A 27,262-nucleotide genomic window follows, 5' to 3' on the forward strand; every position below is an offset into this window, starting at 1 on the left:
CACTGCTGCCCTGTTTCATTATCGATCCAAGGGGTTGGTAAACATTGCATGATAAGGATTCGTCTCCCAATAGTCCGGACCCCGCGATTTGAGGTGTGGTGCAGGGGGATATCCATGAAGGAAGCCCGAGGAGACGAACTCAAGACGACACTTCGGAATAGCACTAAACTGGTGTCGGCGTTAGTGAGAATCATGGCCATATATTCACATCGACACGACCCTACACTTCGCGCAATATCCCGGACGCTTTAGGTGCCCTTCTAGATAATCTACGGGAGAAGATGGTACGAACGTCCTATTTCAGTCACCAATGACCAAGCTAATCCTGATTTGACCTCACCATGTCATCGTACTTATTTAACTTAACCACACTTCTAGATAGGGTCACTACCAGCATTTTTGACAAGGCAGATACTTAACCTCACAAAATTGGAGCATATTTTCGGTATACAACAGAATATGTGCTGTTAATCAACCAGCGTGAAGTGCCTGCAATGCTCAGCATATCAGTCTGCTAGACACTTTTCAACACTTTCAATAAGTAACAATACCCAATAAACTGTCAATGCGGCTAGTGAAGAACAAAATCATATACTCGTTTGGGCTAAGCCTGTTCGTGAAATTGTGATGCCGAGGGGCGACCGGCGACCGGTTGCACCCCACTTTTCGTACGCCTGTGTTTCCCAAGACCCGGATGCCGGGTGGACATGCATGCTACCAACGACCAAAATCGGCCGGGAGTGGATTCGCTATGCTATACCTCTACACTCTTGCTGAGTGTTCAGCATGGTTTGACATTATAAAGAAACAATGCAGAAATCTTACCATACAAAGCTAACAGACCTATTTCCCGTGATTGATGGTCTGATCACGGCTTTTGTATGGCTGTCATGTCTTCTCCATCAGTAACAAAGCCGACATTCGAGCATCACCACAATGGGCTGGGTGTGGGACGACCGGATCCGAGGATTTCATGGAAGTTTGAAACTAACCGCAAGACTGTCCATGGTTGGATCCAGACGGCCTACGAAATTGAAGTCGAGTTTTCCAATGGCGAATCGGGAGTGTACAAAGTGAATTCCGAAGCCTCTGTGCTGGTGCCATGGCCGGCCAGGGAGTTGAAATCTCGCGAGTCTGCAGTCGTCAAAGTACGAGCCTTTGGCGAAAACACGACCAGATCTCATAAAGATTGGACCGACTGGTCGTGTGAAGCTACAGTTGAAGCTGCCCTGCTTGATCGAAAAGACTTCGAAGCGAGCTTCATCACTGCTGCAGCACGGATTGGTCCCAACGGTCCGTTACAACCATTGCGCTTTCGGAAGGAATTCATGTTGTCAGAAGTACCGGAGAATGGGGCGCGCCTATATGTCACCGCCATGGGTGTTTTTCACGTTTTCATTAACGGTGAACGGGTCAGCGACGAGGAAATGGCTCCTGGATGGCAAAGCTACCATGCTCGTCTGAACTACCGTATCTGGAAGGTCTCATCACTCATTGCAGGAGCCAACGAAATCTGCATTGAGGCAGCGGAGGGTTGGTATAGTGGACGCCTTGGGTTTAAAGGTGGAAGACGCTTCATCTACGGCAAAGACATTGGTGTGATGGCACAACTTGAGGTCGGCGACTGGCATCTTACAACCGATGAGACCTGGCTGTGTGGCCCAATGGGTACAGTGTCTTCCGAAATCTACAATGGTGAAGCGTATGACAGTAGCAAGGAATCCACACCCCAAAGCCCCACGAGAAAGCTGCCATGGCCGCCAGCAGAGCTTATCGCTGCGAATGCTCCCCCGGTACGCGTCACAGAGGTGAAGGATGCCGTCAAAATCTTCAAATCCAAGAGCGGGAAGACCATTGTTGATTTTGGTCAAAATCTGGTTGGAAAGTTGTGCGTCAAAAACTTGCCAAGTACTGGCACCGCTATATTCAAACATGCGGAGGTTCTAGAAGACGGGGAAATTTGTACCCGACCACTCCGCTTTGCAAAGGCCACGGATTCAATTGTCCTTGATGGGAAGTTTACTGCATGGAGTCCCAAATTCACCTTCCACGGCTTCAGGTACGCTCAGATCGAAGGGTGGGAGCCAGCCGTAGGAGATGTTTCTGCCCTGGTCATGCACACGGACATGCAAAGACGAGGGAACTTCAGGTGTTCGAATCAATCAGTCAACAAGCTTCATCAAAATGTGGTGTGGTCTATGAGAGGGAACTTCCTGTCGGTGCCTACCGACTGCCCGCAGAGAGATGAGCGGTTAGGCTGGACAGCGGACTTGCAAGTCTTCGCTAGCACAGCTAGTTTCCTCTATGACACTGTGGGGATTCTCGGGGAATGGCTACAAGATCTTGCTGCAGATCAGAAAGATGGCATTGTTCCCTTCATAGTACCCGATGTGAATCCGCCACAATGGCCTCATATGCCGAATGCTGTGTGGGATGATGCGGCAGTCCTCACACCGAATACACTTTACCATTACAGCGCAGATACCGACATAATAGAGAGACAATTCAGCAGCATGCAATCTTGGCTTGATGAAGGCGTTGCTCGCGATGTCTCGGGTCTTTGGGACCCGGATCAGTGGCAAGCTGCGGACTGGCTAGACCCTACAGCTCCACCTGATGACCCTGGACTGTCGCTTACAGACCCTGTCATGGTTTCAGACTCGTACCTAATCAATGTGACCAAGATCATGTCCAAACTCTGTGCTGCGATTGGCAAGGAAGCAGAGGCGAAGAAGTACGCGAGTGACGCGGATAAACTGAAGACAGCATTTCAGCACAAATATATCACTCCGGCAGGTATTCTGGTATCAAACACTCAAACTGGGTTGGCACTTGCAATCCAGTATGATCTGTTGCCAGCCGAGTTCTATGCTCTCGCAGCAAAGACACTCGAATACAGTGTTTGTCGGGCGAGATTTCGTATCAAGACCGGATTTGCAGGAACCCCGATAATCTGCCATGCTTTGACAAAGATTGGTAGGCCACAAGTGGCTTACAGGATGCTCCTTGAGAAGAAGTGTCCCAGTTGGATGTACCCAATCACAATGGGATCAACAACAATTTGGGAACGATGGGATAGTATGTTGCCTAATGGAGAAGTCAACCCCGGCCAGATGACCAGCTTCAATCATTACGCTCTGGGTGCCGTGGCTGACTGGCTCCATACAACGGTGGGCGGGCTATCAGTCATGGAACCTGGGTGGAAAAAGGTCAAGATAAACCCGGTACCAGGAGGCAATCTTAGATGGGCTGAAACGAGTTTTGATGGGCCATATGGTACGGTTTCGTGCTCATGGAACTTGAACTCAAAAGTGCTTGATGTAACTGTTCCTCCTAACACTACTGCGATTGTGGTGTCTCAGGGCAACGAAATCACTGTGGGATCTGGCAATCATAGCTTTACTCTAGATGTCCCGTCTGCGCCGTGGCCCCCGGAACCGATCATGGCGGCACACCTCGTACGTCCTGCAGATGAAATTGCGGACTGAATGTGAGGCAATACGCGCTGGCGAGAAGTCGTCGGGATAAATTGAGCGTCCCTCTTGCTCCACTGTAATTATCCGAGTTCGTACCGAGTGAACTCGGTATAATTCAAACTACGTAACTTCATCTCCTATCGACGGGCGATTGATTGCTACCAATCGCCTTTCACGCCTTTGGCGGTATGCTTCAACACTCCTGACAGACTGGAAAAGAAAAAGGTATATCGTTATCATCAATACTCTTGTCTTATTATATAGTATACCCTACAGATTATCATGCTGTTAATAGTGAAGACCTGGCACTCTCCTGCATGACATCTTACAAGCAGTAATGCACAGTTCGGCAGTACCGAATTTAGAGAGCCCAGTCATTGTCTACATGGAAAAAGTTCTCGGCCTCATTGCTCAGCATGAAGTTGAGGTCGGCAAAATCGAGACCGATTCCAAACATGTTTGATTCTCCAGGTTCAGTATCCTGGTCAACCGCGTATGTAGCAAGCGGGTGAATTATAGATGACGTCGTGCTATGTGAGAAATTCGTGTCGTTTCGGTCAGGTCGAGAAACGTCTGCGGTTTTGCTAGGCGCTTCAGCTTGATTCGAGACGATATGGAGCGCATTTAGACCTCTACTGGTGCTCGGTGCTTGCATTCTTTGCAGAATCTTATCGGCATAGACTTTGGGCGGAGCACTTTGGTCTACTGCAATTTCGCTCATGCCCACGGCTACCTCTCTCACTGTGTCCAAGTGTCCATTGAGATTGAGGTCTGGGCCAGCGAGAACTTCAGAAGCCATGATGACATAAAGGCAGGCGAAAGCTACCTTGGCAAAAGAAATTGCAGAGACATAGCGGGAAGTCTCACTCAATAGTGGGTCAAGGTCGATATAAAACCGGCTGAACTTGGTTGCTGCTTCGATTGACTGAGCAAATAGCTCGATGAGCGGGGGCGTCAACGCGACTAGACGCGATGAACGCCCATGAGACTGTAAGCTTTCCGATACAGCCGTGTACAAAGACCGAGTAACATATGTAGATATGTGGAATTTTGTATATCGAAAGGCAAATTCGATAGAAGCATTTTCATGGAGACCCGGTGTTGTCTCTAATTGGCCTTGAAACTCGGCCATAAACCATCTTTGTCGCCATTCTTCAAGTTCTTCGTTGAACGCCTGGAGCATAGCTTTTGTTGAACCCAAGTCTAGATCAGCGTATGGAGAGCTCCACCACTCCCTTAAGTTGGGGTATCGAAGCCCGACACGGCCCCAGAGCAAGTATAGATCAACCTGCGATAGAATCCTTCGAACGAAGATGTTTCCTCGAAGATTATGTAACACTATCGGCGCAGACCGTATAGTGGTGTCTTCGGAGATAGTAGGAGGCGTTCGCGTAATCAACGCGTACTGCTGAGAAGCTGTGAAGAGCCATAGCCATAAGAGATAGCGCTTCAGTGGAGCCTCGTTGATGTTGGTGGTTTCGTCAAAGCTCTCCCTCATGACATCTTCATAAGATCGGTGAATCGATGCATGGAGTGCGACTGATTCGACCAACGGCTTCAATGCCCGATGACTAAGTTCAGGATGATATAGAGACTCCTCACCAGATGCGGTACCATCAGTGGGCAGTGCAAACAAATAGAGAAGGCTCAGAGCTTGCAGCATTGTCCACGTATCTTGGTTGCTCAATCTGGCTACATCATGATCCCGTCGTACAATCTGAAGTACGTGCAGGGACAAAGATTTTCTCAACGTTCCACGACCAGGTACGAACAACGAGCTGACATAGGCGATGCAGATCGCCAGATCCGGTTTATGCTTGATCAAATCATCCAAATCATCAAGCTCCTCTCTGAACATGAACATGACGTTGATGAGAATATTTGCCCGGAAGCTAGATGATTACCGTTAGCAACGTGTCTGCATTCTGACTCGACTTAGTACGTACAATTGAAGCAATGCAAACAATTTCTGCTGAGAAAGGCCAGCATTTAGTGGAGTGAGGGGTTGGTGTGTTGCTGGGTATGGAAATATTTTGGAGGAGACGTCAGATGCTGTAGTGGTGGGCTGGGCCGCTGCTGAGATGGTGCCAAGTTGAGTGGCAAGCGTGCTTAATGGAGATGTCAGGTAGACAGACGGAAGACTGAAAGGGCGCTTGCAGCTTTCAATCTCTTGGCTCGTCAGATCATTATGGTTCAAAACCTCTACATGTTGATGGCGGTCGAGGGAGCCGAGCTGTGGCCTTTCAGAAGCTGCCAAACTTGGCGTCCCTGTGGGAGGAAGCTCAACTGTTGGTTGTGATAAATCGGAGACATGAATCGTCTCCTGGTTCTCGGTGTTGCTGGGGGGTATAGGCTCTTGGCTTACTGCAGTCACCTGTCGATGGTCAACGGCGCGATTTCTCCGATAATGTGTGACATTGCACCGGCGGTTGACTTTGGCGCATCTTTGACAAGGTGGATTCTCCGCGCCCACACATCTCATCTATAATTTTATCAGAAAGACGCGCATTAACTACGTTCTATATGAATGATAACCTTTTGCCTGCGACATGGCTCACAAGCGATGGCTGCTGAGCCCTGGAGTCGACGCTTCATGATCTCTGACTTCGCGTGGAATTCCTGGAAGCGGTTTGGCCGGTTCAATGCTAGAACTTCACTGGAGTCACGCAAGAGCCTGCAAGCCTAGGCCTGGTGAGACCTAGTTACGTGTTGGCCTGTAGTATGACTTTCGCATCGCTGCACGTAAAAAGACTGTGGTGAGAGCTAAGGGTGAGTAAGGTACACATCGTGGGCTGGGGAACGTCGTCGATTGTTCTGACTTGCCACACACTAACTAAGTGGGTCTCCAAACCCCGTAACCCCAGGTGGAGTAATGTTTCCCCGCGCGCGCGAGCCTTCTTCCCTTCTAATTAATTATTCGACTGTTGGAACATCACCGTCGAGGCGAAGCCTCATCTCAGTTAGGCCCGCATCTCACCACTTTCATTGTTCCTATTTATGTTGAGGATATTGGCGTTGACTTTTTGGTATGATGAGGCCATAGCTCCTTCATGCTCGCCAACTGGACTCATCACATTCACCATTTTTTCTCAACCACCCGATCTCCCCGGAAGTTCTATAGCTCCAACATATTCTCTCTGTCTCAGAACAGAAGATGGTATAAACGAGAAAAGCTTGGTATTGGTCGCTATTGTCGACTTTCCACGAGAGGATTGACACTTGGAAAATCACTTCCCAAGACTAAAAATCACTTCTCACTAAGAATAGACCTTTAAAATCTATTTTGAATTTCCAAAAGTCTTCTTTTGGTTGTAGTATATCTCAGCTACATAGAATTGCAAGAAACGCGGCTTGATTGGGTTCATAGTATTACTGAGTATATTCTTGGTCGTACTGTTGCAGTCTAGCTTTGTCTTCATAAAATCAGTGCCGTTACCGCTGCTCGAGGTGGGGGTCACTGTGAGCGATTTTCATTCGAAGAACGGCAATGAAACGGCGCAGGTACTGATGGAATGCATCCAAATATAGATACAGCCCGCATCGAGCTTCAATCATTGGACTGCCACATCACTTTACCCCTGGCTGGCGAACACGGATTGAACCTTCGCATGTCGCTCTTATTCTGCCCGAGCAAGGCAGTTTAAGAGTGTCTTCTATGTATGTAATGCAAAACTACCAGTAGGTAGTATATTATACTCTCAAAACCTGCACATATTGAATGTATCGCTTCACATCGCATCGCATCGCATCGCATCGCATTGCATCGGGGATCTCAAGGTCATTAATTAGTGCATTGTGCAATACTAACGTGGACTAGGCCCCAAAATCTGCAACCACTCACAATCCGTGCAGTACTGGACGAATCTCGAACAACCAACAATGGTTGCATCCAGAACCCCGCACCACTTGTCCGTCCCCTTCCAATTTTCCAGATTCGCTACAAAAAAATAACAGTTGAAGGAAATCATGGTCCGAACGGGACTTTTCAGGATACCGACGATTGTACTCACATTTCCAGACGAGAAAGTCCACCTTGAATCAATATATCAAACTCAATATTGACATCATGACAAATGAGTTGGCAATATAACATCTTGAGATCAGGCGGCAGATACGGACGGCTCGAGGATCGCGAGAGGGAAACAGCATCTCGTCGTACATGACTGCGATAAGTCGCCAATATACTTCATAACAGTGTCTCAGCCATGTCTGGACACAAGCAGTCCTTGTCCGGCGTGGCACTTGCAGCTTTGGCAGTGTTGGATACCAGAAATACGTCAGCGGCTGGCACGCTATTGCGCCCACCAAATTCCGCCTACGAATTATCAAATCCAAGAATCAATGGCCAGCATCTGACACAAAGCGAAGGAATTATATCCTCCAACGGCGAGGAACAGATCGCAATGGCAGACCCTAAGTCTTCGCCACGATCTTCTGTGCCGAGAGTAAACGACGTTGTCTCGGGGTCAGCATCATCAATTGCCTCAAAACGAAGCTATCAATTCGCCCACGAGCATCGAAAAAAAGATCTTGCTGGCTTGGGTCGCCCGAAAATGGTGTCGACAGCAGATGTCATTTCTACATCAGCGCCTGATCAACTGACAGGCAATCCTTTGCATTACGAGACGTCGCGGGCAAGTCCACAACTGCCTCGAAATGGGCAGAGACCTCTCAAACCAAATGTTCCAAGACGTATTATAGGTACCGAATCTTCGCCTCCATTTAGTGTCTTGTCCTGAGACGTTGCGACCATTGTTTGACAGGTCGTCGCCTCATAAGAAACCTAGCGCACCAGATTCAGGAGTACGCGAACCTATCATTCCATCAACCTCGCATAGAATGATCAACCCAACTCAACTTTTCCCTGTCATGTTAGTTATATCCCCCTTTCAGATATTTGAAGTCTACATGTCATGCAAATTTCTGTGTGGAATTGACAAGCAAATAATTTATAAAGGCGAGCTTCGCCATTTCAGCCGATATTGCCGGCCGGCGGCCCCGCAAATTTGCCGGCGACCTCTTCAAATACAATCCCACTCCCGACAAGTATAACCCGGGGAGAATACGCATTGTATAAGACGTGCAGTAATCAATCCACTGAATTTCAACCTTCTCATCTCTACTCGCAAAGCGTGGGTCTCAAAAGCAAACTAGGAGTAAAGGGGACTCACAGGTACTGACGTTGTTCTTTGCACTTTCGACCAAGGCTTTACCTCTAACTTGATAATTATGCTCAGCTCATCCTATGATGACCTTTGGAAGAGGTATCTAAGATTCATCACGAGACAAATGAGGGCTTCTGGTTTTCAAAGTTTGTCTCATGTTGAGAACCTCCGGTTCAATCTTGCTTCAGAAGCAAGCGGGAACAAGGATGCCTTCTATCTTACTATACATCAGCTCTTCTGTCTGCGGAGCTACGAAGGAGGGAAACGAAGGGTAGACAGGCATATGGCGTGCTCCCCGAGTTCCATCGACAAGACATTTTACATACTGAAGGAAGCCCTTGGTAGCAATCGAGCTGTTAAGGATGCTAACCTAAGGTGGTTCTCGCGTTTTCCTGATTCAAAACTTCTCGCATCGCCACCACCGCCTCGTAGCACACCCATACGTGAGACTCTGATAAAAGCACTGGCTCGGTTCATTGTGCACATGTCAGAGCATTGGTCGAGGCTCCTATACAGATGTCGTGTGCGCCAGTGCCCGCTCCTGGTGGATGAATTGGTCCATATCCTGAGCTGCACCTCTGCAACGTTGCAGTCCAAGCTGTTCGAGCTCTCTCTGAGACACTTGGGCGTACCAGGAAGCCTCGAATCTGACAAAATAAGCGACATGTTCAAGAACGATACGAGAAAAGGCCAGGTACACGATTACAAACACGAACGACTGAGTCTAGACTCAAGGATCGCTTCGATCGAACAAGTGAACATGGAGAGAATTGTTGCATATCAACGGGCTCTAAAAAGGCTGCGACGCCCAAGCCCGGTTGTGATCGTGATTGATGACTGAATGCGTCATAACTATTGCATTGCATTGCATTTATACTGTAGTAAAGTGCAGTGCTGTTTGTACTAGAATTTCTGTTGACAATGACACTGGAGTAAATATCAATCTTGGAATAGATACTCAATATGCTGTTGCTGATCATCGGTTCTACTCGTAACTAGCCAACACAGTAGTTTTAGAAAGTCGTCTTACCACAGCAGATTAGCATTTACTATTGTTGAGGATTGTTTAAGTATAGCGGATATTATGGATGTGGTGGATTGATGATGGCCGACAGTGAGTGGCGTTGGTATCTAGCCCACAAAAGTAAAGTAGATCAAGATTATTCAAAGTTCTCATTTATGGAAGAATAGAGGAATTGGCAAAGTCAATTTCGGTTAAAAGGTGACGTCTATTCCATAAAGGCAGACTTGGTGCTGCCAAGGTTGATGAAATTGATCTCTGTTAGGGAGGAACGAGCCAACTGTACTGACTGCAACTGCTCCTCGCTAATGCTAATCGTACTGCCGGAATCAGCGACAACATTAGACGGACTATCAATGTTCTGGTCGACTTCGAAAGTAGTGAACGCGATCCCTGAGAAACAAAACTTTATTCAAAGTTGCAACAGTGTCAAGGTAGTTGATATTGTAATATGACCACTAGCTGGCTCGAATGACTTGAACAAGCCTGACGGACGCATGGTCGCACGCTCGCATGCCCCAGAAAACGAATTTTGACAAGTCGGAAAAGTGGATTCAGCTCCGGTCCCAACATAATATCGGAAATGATGAGCACTAATGCAGTCGTTACAAGATATTTGCTTCCTGCAAAGTTTGTTGTCTCGTTTCCACGAAACACGATCTCGGAAGGATATTACCATATCAGGTGGCTTGAAATCCTTCATATTCCTGCTACATCGCGCAACCACGGCTGTCTCGTTGTGCGCTGGGGGAGCAAAGTCTTTTTTCTACAAGTAGTCGGGTCGTTTATTCGCTGTTACTTACTTCCCTTTCACTCGCTTCAGTTAGCTATTATTACAGACAATAAAAAATGGTTAGCCCTTCATTTTTCAGTACGTTCTCATGCCTAGGAAAATTTTTGTGTGTGTGTGTGCTATGCGAAATCTTGAGAGGGTGTTGGTCAGCAGCAGACACTGCTGCCCTATTTCGACAGCTTGGCAAGAGATTTCAGGCACCGGATGATTTTCTTTCTCGTTGTCCTTATACAATTCTCCTTTATGTATACCATTGGAAAGCTTTATTCCACCGCCATCACTAGCACTATTTTCTCTGGCACCCGTACTGCCCATCAACGGTGCTGCCTCCAACTATCGAGTTTCTGGCTTCCAGAATTACTTCGACCACCACGATACTGACTCTGCCTACTATCTACGGTTCTGGTGTCCCTATCTGACCTTACAACTCGGGCTAAGAGACGCTTCAGTCGAGTGGCTTTATTGGGTCGACGTTCCGTTGATTGTCGAACAGTCATTGACAGCCCCATCTGTAATTTTCCTACCCCAGCCACCACCTCCCGGGGTCTTGATGATAAACTGGTCCCCAGGCTCCAAATTCACAAGTCCGCGCGGGCCAAGGCTAACTATTCTCCGCTTCCCGGCACTGATTTTCCTCGAGATCAGATTCTCCCCTGGAGCCCCATCGTCGCCGCCCTTGAGACCATACGGCCGTGTCACCCTCCGCTCTGATATCATGGAGAAAGTTAATGGATCTCTGCACTCAATGACGCGCTTGACGCCTTCACCTCCCTTGTGTCGGCCTTTCCCACCAGAGTCGCTACGGACCGAGAACTCCCTCAGGATGATGGGGTATCGCTTCTCGAGGATCTCAACATCTGAGATTCGTGTGTTGGTCATATGACAATGTACAGCGCTGGCAAAGTCACATTAGTCCCAAAGCGCATCCATTCGATATTCAAAATGGGAGATGAACTTACTCAGCACCATCCCAGCCATTACCGGCTCCGGATCCTCCGCATATTGTCTCGCCGTAGGCAAAGCGGTATCCATTGCCGTCGTTCGCGTTCCGTCCGCCAAAAAACCCTACACTATTCATACATCCGTGACTAGCAGCACAAGCCTACACCATATTCTGTGTTAAATCTAATATTCCACCTTTCAGTGTAAATGAGGCTCACCTCGAATGCTTTGAGAATGACATCGACAATCCTTTGACTTGTCTGTGTGTTTCCAGCATAGACGGCAGCACATTCTGATGGATTCAAAATACTTCCTTCGGGATTTACGACCTCTATGGAAGATAGGCAGCCTTGATTGAGCGGGATCTCCTCGTTAATCAGACACCGCAGGGAGTGAATGATGGCAGAGAGGCAGATACTCTTGGGCGCATTGCTGTTCCCAATGACTTCTGGACCTGTTCCTGTAAAATCGAAAATTGCACTCCCATCCTCAATGATCCGGATCTCTAATTGAATACGGCTGCCATTATCGAGGTAATCCACTGCCCCAAGAGTGCGACCATCGAGCTTGCAAGCAGTCTCTTGTAAAACCTTGCGAACGGCAACCTCGGCGTTTGCCTGGATCTTGTCCATGTAGAACTGTTTCGTAAAATACATGTCAGCAACGAGCGCTCCTCAACTGAGAGTTCATCAGTGACCCATGTCTTACCTGAACTACTTCTTTAGGGTTTTCTTCGAACATTGTCCGGATGAGTGCTGCGCCCTTGGCATTGGCCGCAACCTGAGCACGGAGATCTGAAAGGTTGTCGTAGATGCCCGATGTGCCTACACAGTCAGGATACCGCCCCGGATCATCGATCAAATCCCCCGCATGCCAGCCTCATCGAATACACCATTCGAAACGAGCTTGAAACTGACAATGCTCGCACACTCCTGGAAGAGGTGAGTCGCATTTGCATTCCCTGAGATGCCCTGATAGCCGCCGATGTCTCGGTGATGACCACGCGACGCGGTGTAGAAGATGATGTTTTTCCCGGTGGTGTCAAAAACTGGTGTGATGACAGTGATATCGGGAAGATGAGTGCCGCCGGCGATGGGATGATTCGATACTAAAACGTCTCCTGGCATTAGTGCTGAGCCGTAGTGTTGGTGTTGGTACTTCACAGCATATGCCATGCTTCCCAGATGAACGGGGACGTCTGCAACAATTCAGCCATTGATCTTAGTTTAATGGACTAGTAGGAGGCGTACGCGGTGCGTTTGCAACTAAGTCTCCGCTCGGTCCGAATATGGCACACGAGAAATCTAGCCTTTCTTTAATGTTGATACTGACAGCCGTTTTTTGCAGTGTTCGGCCCATTTGCTCGGCGATTGACATAAACTCTTGGTCATTAGGTGAGTCGTTCTGATTTGTATCGTCAATATGAAACATGAACAACACTTACGGTGTCCAAAAATGGATAGCTTCACTGGATCAGTCTCAATGGTTAGTAGTAGGCTTGACGATTGTCGCCCGCTCTTTCCATTGGTTGAACATTTCTCGGACAAAACATGTAATACCACATGCTCGTTCAAAATTTGAGCGGACGAGTTGGGAGTCACAATGATGGTCTGTGTGTTGTCGATGATGATGGCGGGCCCCCGGATCTGGTTGCCAGCTTGCAAGCTTCGAAGCATATAAGTCGGTGTATCCATCCACCCGCAACCTGCAAAATATGCCAGCTTCGTCTTCTTGGGGTTCGCGGTATGGGAAGTTACCGCCTCTGAGAGCTCCTTGTACAAATTTGGCGTAGGGCGCTCGTAATCTCTTGCAATACCTCGTACGCGTATATCGTCAATCATAATTTCCCGAGATGGGAGTAGGAAAGTGAACTCTTGAAAGTGGAGCCGCTCGAAAGCAGCTTTGAAGTCACCGTCGCTTGGCAGTGTCACCATCATCTGAGTGTCTGTGCCTTCGTACCGGAGATTGAGGAATGGTTGTATCTCTATGTTATCTGTCGAGGATACGCCCTGTTGGAGCAGTCCCTTCACCGCAAGGTACTTCAATAACTCGAATCTCGTGTTAATCTCATCTTTTGAGCTATCGCTTAGAATCATGGAACAAGGCTCCTGGACCTCTTCCACAACATTTGCAAGTGCCATGCCATATGCACTGAGAATACTCGAGTACTTGTGGATGACGACCGTGTCGATGCCGAGATGCCTAGCAATCGAGCAGCCATGCTGTCCACCGGCGCCTCCAAAGACGGCGAGTCGGTGGGCCGATGTCTCATAGCCTTTGCCTTCAGCCAAGGCCCGGATCGGGCGACACATGGCCTCGTTAGCGACGGCCAAGAAACCTAAGGCGACTTCTTCAGCAGTCTTGTGGTCGCCAGTCTCAGCGTTAATAGTCTTGCTCAGCTCTAAGAATTTGCTTTTAGCAATCTCATAATCAAGTGGAAGATTCTCGTCGGGTCCGAAGATACAGGGAAAGTATTCGGGAAGTATACGGCCCAGAAAGAGATTAGCATCTGTTACAGTGAGCGGACCACCCTTGCGGTAGCAGGCAGGACCTGGATGAGCAGATGCACTCTCCGGGCCAACAGCGAAGAGGCCATTCTTCCAGGAAAGAATGCTGCCACCACCTGCTGCTACTGTGCTGATGTCAAGCTGAGGAGACTGGATAGTGACTCCAGCCGTGGTCGTCTCAAAAACGTGACTTAGATCGCCGCCATACCGACTCACGTCTGTAGATGTGCCGCCCATATCGAATCCAATGACGGGCACCCGGTCATCGGGATGCCAACTCGTCTTAGCGTAGCCGACCACGCCCCCTGCTGGACCTGATAAGATAGCTCTCAGGCCAGAAAAGGCTGAGACATCAACTAGACCACCATCGGATTGCATGATCTGGACACGGGTGTCCTGCAAAGCACCCTTAAACCCTTTGCGGAAATTGGAAATGTATTTCTTGATCTCAGGGGTCAGATATGCATCGGCAGTGGCACTCATGCCCCGTGAGATTAGCTTGATCATAGGGATCAAATTGGATGATGTGGAGATACTTTTGAAACCCATCTCGTGTGCCATGTCGCGAATGGTATTTTCGTGATCTGGGAAACTGTAGCTATGCGCTAGACAAATGCATATACTCTCGAAGCCCTTTTGGCGCAGACATTTGAGGGATTTCCGGGTGCTTTTCATGTTCAACGGCTCCAAGATGCGGATGATGTCGCCACTTCGACCAATTCTGAGAGCAGGATCCGATGCAGTGTTGATTGCGCCTGGTAGAGATGGATCCTTGGTAGAGTCCTCCATGGTCACTCGCTCATCTACTTCGACAACCTCCGAGTACAGAACTTCTAGTTTCTTGATGGCAAGATCAAATAGCTTTGGGCGTGACTGATAGCCGATTTTCAAGGCATCTTTGAAGCCTTTGGTGATGAGCAGCGCCGAGCGTGCTCCTTTTCTCTCAAGCAACGCATTGGTCGCAACGGTCCTGGTTGGCTGATTAGCAACTTTGGTACTCACACGGTCTGAAATTCAGCGTAACACTCACGTCCCCATTCGAATGACACCGATTCTTTCTGCGCTGACCGGAGCATTCCTTGGATGAGGCTGCCCGGTGAACCTCTCCAGAATCCTACGAATACCTTCCGTGGGAGCATCTGGATAGTTTGAGGGATCCACGGACAGCAATTTGACGACAATGTCATCCTGTTTGGCGGCTTGGGGGATGCCGATACAATCAGTGAAGGTACCACCCCGCTGTTGGGCGTTCTGTTAGTTGTTGCACGATCGCATTTTCTATCATATCTCCTTACTCACGTCGATAAAAATATCTATCTTTGGCGCCTCCTCTACTTCAGTATACCCTAAACTATGCGGCATAGTGAAGGGGGTCAAGTCAGATGTACGTATCCCACCATAAGTTGTTCTTAGGGATGTGTGTTGTCTTGGCGTAAATCTGTCGCGATGGGGTCAGCTTGGCTCTTTCCCTGCTTTTCAGCACGTCGTAACACTTATTCATAAAACGCTCATTATAATATGGACAATTGTGTAGCCGAGCAGGTTATGGTGTATATGCCGGATCACGAGGCGATCACCATATAACTAGAAGATCGTCATCGGCGAATCCCGATGCCTGCGAAAGGAGTGGGATCTGTGGGGTTGATTGCCCTTGCTGATAAGGAACGGTGGTTCTCCCTCTTCCGGCGACTTATCGGTATTTTCCTATACATTAGAACACGACTACCCTTGGCATATCAAATCCCCGCTCGGATGGGGTGATAGATGGCTCTGCTTCATTCAAAATTTTAGATACTTCTCGAGAGTCGTCTGATCTAGACTAGGGCAAGGCTTAGCTATCGCTAATCTCTGGACCTGTCGTCTTGGTCGCTGGACGAGGATTCGTAAATTTCGAAGTCATGGAGAGCAACCTGGAGCTACAGCCTCCAGCAAGCAGCGTGACTGAAGCAAGGCTGCGGAGAAGTTCTCGTAGATTCCAACACACTTGTCCAATTACTATTACTGTCCGTTAGGTTCTAACGGCTTTGGTCTGAGTAGAGGCATGCCAGCGATGCCGGAGAAGGAAACAAAAGGTCTGTTACTACTACCCTGTAATCAAAATCATTAATCTTTGAATGCTGAGTGTGTCTCTGTTCTCTGCCTAGTGTGACCTACGCTATCCAAAGTGCACGACATGTGAGGCTGCACACGCATCACCTCTGACGTACGACATTGAGAAACAGACTGAGATCCCGCGGGGCTACATTTCGACACTCGAAAGCCAGGTCAGAGAACTTAAACTTCAGGTAGAAGAGTTGAAGAAGAAGAAGAAGAGCAATGTTCCCAACGTCATCGTTCATTCCCCCAGTGAGACCACTATGGCTGAAAGGCCTGCGGATGTCAGTCCTGTCGCGGCCACCACCGTGGACTCGGCTGCTTCAGATCCTCAAGAGATGGTCAAATCCATGGGATTGGTCTTACTAGAAAGCAGCAACCAGCCTCGGTTTATGGGAACGAGTAGTGGCGCCACATTTGCCAAAATGGTCTTCGCTGCAATCAAACACGATCCTCTGACTACGAATTATGACACACAAGGACAACTGAGGCGACCTTCTAGGACCTCCGTGCCACCTACAGTGCAGGTGACTTCTCTCCCCCCGCGTCACGCGGCACAGCATATTCTTTGGGTTTACTTCTCTTACCGGACCCCACACGTGCCTGTCTTGGAGCGTTTCAGAGCCCAGCCAGTCATCGACCGTGTATATGGAGTTTGGGAATCATCTGGGAGCTTGGGCGCTATTCCAGAATATGATCTATTTGTTGCCAATATGGTCTTTGCCGTTGGCCTCCACCGCATGCCTATCGTTGGAGGAGGGAGGCCGTCTCAGAGCGAGGGCTGCTTTCATGCAGCCCTGCATTGCGTCGAGAAGCTTCTAGCTTACTCGCCGAGCAATCTGGAGACGCTCACCGTGGTTCTACTCCTTGCTCATTACATCGCTCTAAACCCATCGCAAGGAAGCTTGTGGCAGCTAACTGGGATTGCGCTCCGTCTCGCGGTGGATCTGGGGCTACATTGGGAGACCAACCATGTGCTGTCTTTGCCACGAACTCTCTTGAACCAGCGGCGATTGCTATACTGGGCCATCTACCGTCTGGATCGCTTCCTGGTCATTACACTCGGGAGGCCGTTTGGGATAGCAGAGCTCAGCATGAATCCTGGATTTCCAGACCCTCATCTCGAAGAAGAGGTACCAGGACCGGCAGATATTATAAGGACAGATATTTTCCACCAACGCTGCGCAAATCACGTAGTCGAGCTTTACAGGCTGGAATCGGAGATCAAACACGTCCTGTATCACCAGCTCCAAGGATCTTCCTCTCTCGCATACCCACGCGCGAACTACGTTCTGTGGTTCCGGGACATCCTGAGCCGGTTGCGTAGTTGGCGAGACGAAGTCCCAATGTTAAACGGGATCGACCACCAAGAGAGCATCTACTCGATGGAGAGCTGGTGGGAAGCTCACCACTGCAACGCCATGCTGCTTCTTCATAGACCAAACCCTCTCGTGCCATGTCCCACGACGGAATCCTGGCAAATATGTTTTGACACTGCACGCAGATCCATCCAGGCCATTAAGACGCTACAGCGGGAAGGCCGAGTCAGCATAATTTGGGCTTGGGTGCACCACCTGTTTCTCTCCGGTCTCACCATGCTGTACTGCATATGGGAGTCTGTTGACGTGCGTACTGCCGCCTCCATAGTGGATGTCATGTCCGCCAGTCAGGATTGCGCGAGCACGCTCACGGCCCTTGCTGAGCGGTTCGCCGATGCGGGCGGCTACAGGGACGCCTTTGAGAGGCTCTCGTCAATCACAATGAAGTGGCTGCTCGACTGGGATAAGAATGGTGGCGCGGGTGTTGCTCAGAAGCCTCTTGCGTTGGGAACTGAAATTGACGCGCTGAAAGACCTCGTTTCCTTCCCATCTACGGGTTGGCATACGGACGGACCGATGAGCTTATTTCCAGATGAGCCCTTTGAGTTTGCTCAGTTCTTGAGCATGGCGGCTGAATGGGAGGACTATACGGGCAGGGGAGACATCTATAGCTCGTTGCTTGAAGATAATAGTTAGTTTGAAGCTTGAGATTCTGTGCTACATTGCTCTGACCAGTGTAGTTTGCTTCGCTTTACGATGCAGGTCACAACATTGGTCTTAATCATCCGGATGGAACATTGACACTAGATGCGTTGGGGTTCTCCTGACTCAGTCAAGTCGCACCAGTATCTGCCAAGTGACCCTTGCCCAACCTTATGACTAGGAAGCCCAAAGTCCTCACAGTCACGTTTTACAACCTTAGGCGCCGGCTGGATAACCCTCGGTTCACTAGATTATATGGATTCTGCAATTTATTCCCGTTAGATTGATATGAATATGAATTGCCTTGGTGCTGCCAGTAATTAGCTAGGTTCAGTTGTGGCGCAATCTTTGCAATGACGCAGTCTAGTGCTAGTCATCTCTTAGAGAGCTGATCGAAATGTAGAGATAGGTTATATAACGTATAGGAAAGATCTGTATTCTTGTTCAAACAAGGACAATCGAAATAGCATTGTAGTGGAAACATAGCATCATCTAGAAGCCTGAGGAGACAAGTTAGTTGTGCCAGACTTCCACGGGCGCTCGGATAAAGAAACACAGTCCAATTTTCATCAAATGACGAGACTAGAAAGATATGCAGCAATAGGTCCAGTGTTCTCTCACTCTTCCACCTCTATCCTTCTGAATTCTATGGTAGTCCGTTTACATCACAATTCCAGTATCAGCCGCTTTCTCTTGGAGCTCAGTCATATCTGCCTTTTCGTTCTTCGCCTTGACCTGGTCAGAAATTATCGTATTACTATCCTCTTCAGCTCCGACGCTGAGGTTCGGCCGGCCATGAAGGATTGCTGCCTCTCCTTGCCTCCGCTGTCTACGTGTAAACCATATGACAACAGGTAGCCATGCAAACAGAGCAAGGGAGGCGGCAAGGCCGGCTCTGTAACCTTTGTAGAATCGGGGCGCATCAACAGTCGCGACGAATACCTAATTCTTATCGTCAACATTTGTAAACAGGCAAGACATAGGTTGAAAGAGAAAGACTCACCTGATTCCACCATGTCCCTTGACCTAATCCAATGGCGTTCAGGCTTCCAATGACAATGGCACGTTCCTCAGCGTCACCCGAGCAGACCATGTGTGTCCAGCTGACAATGATTGGAAACAGGGACTGGATTGTTCCGGCGATATAGTAGGCAAAGAACTTCGCGGGCTTGGGAACAGTCCATGCCACAAGAATGGACTCGGAGATGATCTGAGTTAGACAAATGGCGATAACCGAGTCAATCTGCGAGGCACGCCAGTCATTGTAAGTGCCGGAGACGAGCATGAAGATGATGGAGATGGCTGAGTAGACGGTAGGCAAGTTATTAATCTGCGGCACTGAGTACGTTTTCTCCGCCTTGAGCCAGAGTGCCATGGTCGACGTTGTTGGAGCCTGGTAGACGAAGTACATGAGGGAAAACCATGTGCACTGAAGGAGAAACGGTGTCAGCAAGCTCCATGTCTCTTTTGCCAACGCAGCTTCAGTATCGCGGGTTAACTGCGTACCAAAATCCAGAAGTGCCACCTCCCGAGGACGCGCTTAAACAAGGACATGCCGAAGTTGCCGAGCGGCTTGCGATCATCTGCCTCAAGGCGCTTCATGCACATTTGACGTTCTCTCTCCGTCATCCACCATGTCTTCTTCTTGTACAGCGGGTTGGGTACAATAAGTAAACCCAGCAGGACAAGAGGGAAGGTGATGAGGAAATCTTGTGAATATTAGCGATCGTTATCCTCTCGAATACTAAGAAAGGAGTCATCGTTACCAATGATGAAGAGCCACCTCCACCCACGAAGCCCTAGGTGGCCGTCCATGGTCTCGTAAATACCGGCCTGAATGTAACCAGAAAACATTGTGGCGGCGATACCGGAGGCAGTGAAGATTCCACTGCGCTTATTTATCTCGTGATTTGTGTACCAAGTGCCAATCATAAAGTGAAGACCCGGCCAGCTCGCTGCTTCGATAAAGCCCACAAAGAATCTCAAAGCGTAGATCTGCTCGACAGTCTTGCACTTGTAAATGAAAAGAACGAAGACACTCCAAAGAAACTCAGCGGCGGGTAGGTACCATCGTGGAGAAACCTTAGTTAAGAGAATCTGGGAAGGGATTTGGCCGACGATATAGCCAACCTGGAACCAGGTGACCATCCAGTTAAGTTCGTTGCCGTAGAGATTCAAGTCCTCTTTCATGCCTGAGACATAGGCGTTGTTGATGTTGTTTCGGTCGAGGTCTTTGGCGAAAAATGTCAGGCAGCAGAAGGATAGAATGGCAAGGTCGAGCTTGCGGACAAGCTTTACCTCTTCTCTAGCGGTCCCGGGACGTGTCCAAAAAAAGAAATTGTCGTTGGTCTTCTCGTTGATGATAGCTTCTCTGACATCAGAAGTAGCTTCATCTTGAGGATTAGACTGCCCCCTCCTCTTGCCAAAGAACCTCATCTTCCTATCTCGCCAACAGGGTGGGTAATTAGGAAAGTGTCGCAAGGGGTTGATTTACCGCCAGAATAAATGCAGTATGCTGGTCATACCATATCAGTTGGGAAGATAGGGATAGAAAATATATACAACTCAACCCAAATATGCACGAGATAAGAACTCCGTAACAGTCATGTTCCAGGAACTTAAAATTGAGGTAGGAGCATCTCATCAGTCAACCTCCTATCAGTTGTGCGGAGTAATCGTTCATGGGGCTAATATGGGGCAGATAGCAGATATGGGGTATAATAAGATAAGAAGGGTAGGAAGGCGGGAATAGGCCGGACACTGCTACGGCTCATGTCCGAGCTGTCGGGATTTTCCTGTGCGCTTGGGGATGGGCCGATCAAGACCTCGCCGGAAGGGGATATCGTTGCGCGCGCTGGAATACATTTTTACGGTATAGGTATAACAATACTATCAGTCCATTTATTGGTGCAGCATGGAAAATACCAGACGGAATCAACATGGCTTCGACTCAATTATCTAAGCAGAGCTCCATCATTGTTATTGGTGCAGGTGCGTTCGGTCTTTCGAGGTGCGTCGCAATGAGTTGCGCCCTTTTCGGCGTCTAGTAACTTCATCATCACTAACAAGGAATGAAGGGCTAAAGCGCCTTGCACTTGGCACAGACCGGGTACAGCAACATAACAGTCTTCGATAAACAGCCCTATGATAAGAATGCCTACTCTACCGCAGATGGTGCCGATGCGGCTAGTGCTGACTGGAACAAGGTCATGCGTATGAGCTATGGTGACGAACTCGATTATCAGCGCCTCGCTTGGGATGCCATCCAGGTCTGGAACGTGTGGAACAAGCAGATATCATCATCAGTACTACAAGATCCGCCTCGTCCTCTTAGGCCATCGGACAAGGTATGGGACAACTGCGGCTTTCTTCGTATGAGCACCGATGGTGCGTTGAGCCCATTCGAAGAATCAACTTTGCGAAAGATCACGAAGGAAGGCTTGCGATCCACTCAGTTCGTGATCGGAAACCAGGATGATGAAAAGAGAGCGACGTTCTACTTCCAGAAGAAGGGAGAATGGGAGAGGAAGCGGGATCCGTTCAACCGCCAGAAGCAGGGCAAAAGCCTCACAGGTGTCTTTGACACAACCGCCGGCTACGTCGACGCTAGCAAGGCTTGTATCTGGGTGATGCATCTCTGCCGTCTGTGTGGCGTGCGTTTTGTGCTGGACGAGAGGGAAGGCCAGGTTTCTGCTTTCCTCAAATCTCCTGCCGGGGAAAAGACTGTCGGAATAAGAACAAAGGATGGTAAAGAGCATCGATCAGAATTTCTGATTCTGGCCGGTATGTTGAAATCCGTCCGGCACTCATCGTCGTACGGAACAAACACTGACAAAATCTAAGCCGGGCCTTGGACACCATATCTCTTTCCGGCAATATCCCCAATGCTGGAGACAACCGTTGGGAGTGTAGCATACTTCCAACTGCCTCCCAAAGACAAGGCCCCTCATCTCTGGGACCGCTTCTCGCCTGGGAACTTTCCCGTCTTCGCTTACGGAGGCTGGACGAAGGGGCTTGGTATTGGCGGGTTTCCTCGAACCGCAGACGGTATCGTCAAGATCGGCTACCGAGGAGTCAAATACACCAACTACGAGGATGTCGAGGAGAAGACGACTGGGACAAAACACCGCATCAGCGTTCCCAAGACCAAATATTGGCCCGAGCCCTCCGAGCCGACTATAACAAAGCAAGCCGTGGAGGCCATCAAGAGCGTTGTGCGAGATGCACTACCCGAGTTGGCGGAGCTTGGCATTGCGGGTTGCAGGAATTGCTGGTACACCGACAGTCTCGATACCAACTTTGTCATTGACCGTGTACCCGGCGATGAAGGCATGATGGTGTGCTCTGGAGGTTCCGGTCATGGTTTCAAATTCTTGCCTGTCCTCGGCAGAGAGGTCGTAAATATAATTGAGAAGCCGAGAGAGAAGAGCACGATCGCCAAGCTATGGCAGTGGAGGACGAAAACAAGCGGTCCAAAAAAACGGCCTTGAACAGGGAGAGGCGGGGCCGAGAAACTGGAAGAAGCAGGTAATGGCAGCCCCAAGTGACTGGAAGTTTGATGAAAGGGCCAAGCTGTAGATAGATACATCATGTCTTACGATTGATATCATATTCAACTGATTTTGTTTCTCAGACCTATCTATCGAGTACAAAGGTCTTTTCTCATTCCAAACTTGTCAAAACTTGATAACTTGAAACAATAACCTGGAGAGGCTGATAAAGTCTCATCAAATGATGCCCTAATATGTTTGACTATCATTGTTTTGATGATACGTGATAGTCCTCGAAGATACAAGCACCTAAGAGCAGTATTCGCGTCGTGGATCATTGAAATGGTCATATACACTGAACTCGCTACTTTAACGAGGCCAAGACTGGAATTAAGGCTATGCTTATGCTCACTTTATTGATCTCCAGAAGACAATGATCACTGACTAACTTCATTCTTCTAGCCATTACAAATTATCCTTTCCAACCTATCACTGATATCTTATCCACAATTCGATCAAGTCCTCACACTTTTTCCAGGTAACAAAGCTCACAATTCATCGTGAACTTCCCAAGCTCCACTTTAAATTGATTTTCGCTTCTTATCAAAACCAACACCGAGCACAAAGCTAGCGCGAAGTACAGCACACCAGGCTGTGATTGGCAAGGAGAACCAGTCGTCGAATGTCCATAGTGAGGGACTGAGTCGGCCTTGGCGCAGGTACTCCAATACAATGAGTGTTACAACGATGATGTCGGCCACACACTTAGAGCCCTGATACGTCTTCCAGATTGATAGGTCGTTGGTAGAGCGGAGCAGGAAGATGCTGAGCAAGAATGTGAAAATGCAGAATGCGCCGAACTGGTTGAAAACCAAAGCTTGTGCGGGGTTGATATTAGTGTCTGGATTGGGCATTAGGCGTGAGGGATCGTTTGGTGCAGCAGCTGGATCTACGTTCGGATTGGAAATCGTAGCGGGAATGTGGGAGAGAAGGAGATGAGGCTGAAAGAGCCCACCAAAGGCACCCAGGAGAGAAAGCATAGGGTCGATCCAGGTGAACCAAATGCGGTAGAGCGGCGGCGTTCTGAGCTGTGGAATGTTTTTTGATGCCATTTTTGTGTCTCTCAGGGTCTTCGCTTTCTTGGATGGTCAAAGTGTTGTGTAAACTGTTAGACACGGGAACCCAGAATTATTTATTGATGAGTCGATTGCCACCGATCGGACTTGAGAAACTCGTATAATCCTTCTTTGGGTCAAGCCTATGCATTTAAATCTCGGTTTTTTATCTGATTGGTTCGCAGACCGCGATGACAAGCACACTAATACCCAAGCGACAATAGTCATTTTCAGTCGGCACCTACAAGAAATTTGGTCCGTGCGACGTTTTGAACAGTGCTAACTATTTTGCTATGAATGAGATTCAAGCCGAAACCACAGCAACTTGCAATAACGGCGCCTTTTTGTTTTGCACGGGGTCGGTAAATCAGGAGCAAGGGCTCTTTGATTGTTGATTTACTTCATAATGATTGGATTATAGGGGTAGAGACCGTGGAAAATTATTGGACGTCCTGCTCCTGAATTATTTGATACAAGACATGAGCTCAACCTCCAAGGTCACCAGAGGTGTTTTAGAGCGCGCATGAAACGTAGAGACCGTTCTCGAAAATGACGAAACGGGCACAATCGACGTGGCTAGTAAATATAACTTTGTTGAATAGGGTTGACCCTTGAGTGGTTAGGGTTTATTGATGTTCCTCAGACCATGATATCATACCAAACCCACATATCCTCTGCTCCTCATGCTTGGCTGGGCCCTTCATGGGTTCACTTTGGGTTACATATATATATAAAACTGTACGCTCACTTAGGTATTCTCTACTATTACTTAGGCCCTAATGGATCACCCCACCACCTACTGGTATCGCCGCACATCCTTTGCGCTCGACATACATGACCGGTTACTGTTATTTGCTCTTGCATGAACAGACCTATTCGTACCGGTAGCAATCAAATATCACGCTGACCTCAACCACGCAATGTTAATTGCAAGCTGAATAGGTGCCTTGTAACTTCTACCTAAGCTTGCTACAATCCATGCAATGATGATAGCAAGGTATCCGGTGTACAATAGTCATCAAGCGAAGTCCCATGACTTCCAATATTTCCCAATATGAGTAAAAGGCACTTCTCTACCCCTCGGCGAGCTTCGCAACTGAGCGATGATAGCACGTTCGTTATCTGGAATACATATTCCTTCACTCGTGTACTTTCCGGGATTTCGTTAAAGTCATTGAACAGAGATGAAAAAAGTTGTTCCACCGTTCCCGCCCAAATATTCTGGATCTGTAGAAAGTCATTCACGGTGGCAAGATTATCTGGACTGTTCGGGGCTGTGGCGACACTGGCTGGTGGGACCGCGTCCGAGTATTGCTGCCCAGAAGCTTGTATGAGTACGCTGATGAAAAATAAACACCACAAACGCGCGAACTCTGAAGAGGTGCATGCTTCTTCTTGGTAGGAGTCGAGTGTGTAACGTTTCATGTCAGCCTGTAGAAGCAATATCGCATCTAGAACATTGGGATATTGCCGTAGCCCATGTAAACGAAGCTCAGGGGAGTTGCTCGTGAAGGTACCCATATCTTGAATGAAAGATATGAGCCAGAGACCGCGAACACGTTGGAGATTCTCCAAACTACCCAGTGGGTGCATGTTGGCTGACACCGGCTGTTCAGATAATTCTAAAATGTTGTTTGAACTCTCAAACCATGATGGCTTGGCCATTAGCGAGACACTGTTCTTCGTGTTAGACTCCTTATGGGGATATGCACTTTAAGTAGATGAAGTCGGGGAGACTATACAGGTACGCGACAAGCTCCAGTCGCCAATTACTTTGTAATCCTGCAATACCACCACGGGCTTCGATCATATGTTGAAGTCCATCACGGTGGACTTTCCATTCACTATCTGTGCCCCAATACCTCTACAATGATTCATTAGACGTCAATCACTAGCTAGGATGGATATGCAAATGGAAGATTGGCCTCACTTCAAATGTCAGGAGACGTATGACAGCAGCAAACACCTCATCGCTTAGAGCAAAATGTGGATCACTCATCCAGAGTCTGACTATTCGGACAGCTTCAGCTTTGTACTTGAATGCTTCCTTCGAAGTCTTGATGCCATGCAACCTGGCTAGGTGTGCCGCTGCATGAGCCATGATCGCGTTGAAAGACGCGGCGTTTGAGAGATCCAATGGAAACCAGACATCCCGCATCGGATTGAATCTCGCCGTAGGTAGTTGCGTGAACATCATGGTGGCATGAGTGCTGAGCCCTACTTAATGGATCAGGGCACCGTCACTCCAACAGGAATTATTTCTGCACCTCAGGGATGGTTATTACTCACAGTGATGAAGGAGTTTGTGATGCTCGACTGTCAAAAACACCGGAAACATGTCGAACGGATCCAGCCGACTGCATGCAAGAGCGTGATCAACTCCAGTGAGAAGCTGGGCTGGAACTCCGGCCAATGCAGCTAGTTCGTCAGTCCCTACCCTTGACTGTCCACTCTCAGGATGATCTGCTTTGTCACGTTGATCCCGGCTCAAAGACGAATGAACGACATCATTGCCCGTTATAGACATGCTGCTTTGTGTATGATCCTGGGTATTGGGCAGGAGTGGGCGGGGACGATGAGGGATTGCCATTCTCTCTCGGGATCTAGACCGCCTGCGTCTGCGCTTCCAATATTCCCTCATCGCATGGCTTCGGACGCCACCTTGATTCTGATTGAGAACGAATGTGAATTCTGCTGCCTCCTCCTGATAAGTCGCCACCGGATCTTTCGCAGGTGGCAGACTTCTTTCTTCCATCCCGCAATTATTTGAGCTAGTCTTGGCTCGCCCTGGAGGTTTTGGTGCTGCTAAAGTTAGAAACAAGTGCAAATCACACACAGAGTGGGTATGTCTGGCTGAATTGAAATGTTCAAACAAGACGCATTAGGATTATATCGGTAAAGAACTAAGACTTTCACGATGGAGAATACAGGTGGCCCACCTCGGGTTAGTTTGAATGTCGTGGAATGGTCTCGGTGGTTCCTCAATAGAGTAGGCGCCTCGGTTTCGCCGACCGGGCCAATGTCGTTGGCCAGAGGCTGGGCCGCCGATTGGCTTACGTGAGGGATGTAAGGTTTCACTGGTTTCTGGTTGTTTGCCCACCAAGTGCTCGCTTTGGAGCGCTACCACTCGAGACCCAATCCCTGCAAAACGGCGTCATTGGACAATGGGGGCTGTACAGGGAAATCGTAACGGTAAAGGGATGCTCGGTCCACGACATGTTGCAGATGATCGATGATGGTGTTTACCTCGGCTTTGCTTGATGTAGACAATCTAAGAGCGCTCAATTCTCTTAGTGAAAGGAGACCGAGATCACCTTCTTAGAGTAGCCATGTTGTTGTGATGCGCACACAAAGATGCAAGCAATATAACGACCCATCAACTACCTCAGAGTCCAGCTACAATGTCAAGTCCTCAAAGTTCTATCATGACATCATTGTCAAGGTTTCTATGCCCTACTTCTGCATTGACAGGTACTAGTAGACCGCCTCTGTCGCCGCTCAACTACAGTCGCTTTGATTTTTTGAGTCAACTCAGCTTGGAGGTTTTCACCGGCTGCATCCGAGAATTTACCGGCCTGCAGGCGGACGCACGCTAACACCAGGGGCAAGCCAACTCTCAGGGCTAGAGTAACACTAAT

The 27,262-nt window shown here is 48.6% G+C and overlaps 3 protein-coding genes across 3 annotated transcripts; 1 reads left to right on the forward strand and 2 right to left on the reverse strand.

Annotated features, from left to right (window-relative positions):
- Positions 1-10,914: 10,914 nt before the first annotated feature.
- UCRPA7_1981 (putative 5-oxoprolinase (atp-hydrolysing) protein) lies at positions 10,915-15,266 on the reverse strand (the record flags this gene model as incomplete). Its single annotated transcript, XM_007914559.1, has 7 exons — positions 10,915-11,350; positions 11,415-11,557; positions 11,616-12,035; positions 12,106-12,221; positions 12,842-14,874; positions 14,935-15,143; positions 15,204-15,266. 7 exons carry the CDS (start codon positions 15,264-15,266, stop codon positions 10,915-10,917), a joined length of 3,420 nt encoding a protein of 1,139 aa, XP_007912750.1.
- Positions 15,267-18,679: 3,413 nt separating this feature from the next.
- Positions 18,680-20,412, reverse strand: UCRPA7_1982 (putative mfs general substrate transporter protein; the record flags this gene model as incomplete). Its single annotated transcript, XM_007914560.1, has 5 exons — positions 18,680-18,754; positions 19,023-19,448; positions 19,526-19,728; positions 19,813-20,324; positions 20,396-20,412. The coding sequence occupies 5 exons, from the start codon at positions 20,410-20,412 to the stop codon at positions 18,680-18,682; spliced, it is 1,233 nt and encodes a 410-aa protein (XP_007912751.1).
- Positions 20,413-20,958: 546 nt separating this feature from the next.
- UCRPA7_1983 (putative sarcosine oxidase protein) lies at positions 20,959-22,509 on the forward strand (the record flags this gene model as incomplete). The annotated part of the gene is made up of 3 exons (XM_007914561.1): positions 20,959-21,010; positions 21,146-21,802; positions 21,863-22,509. The coding sequence occupies 3 exons, from the start codon at positions 20,959-20,961 to the stop codon at positions 22,507-22,509; spliced, it is 1,356 nt and encodes a 451-aa protein (XP_007912752.1).
- Positions 22,510-27,262: the final 4,753 nt, after the last annotated feature.

This window comes from Phaeoacremonium minimum, assembly GCF_000392275.1.
Source record: "Phaeoacremonium minimum UCRPA7 unplaced genomic scaffold PA7_03_scaffold_141, whole genome shotgun sequence".
Classification (NCBI taxonomy): Eukaryota; Fungi; Ascomycota; class Sordariomycetes; order Togniniales; family Togniniaceae; genus Phaeoacremonium; species Phaeoacremonium minimum.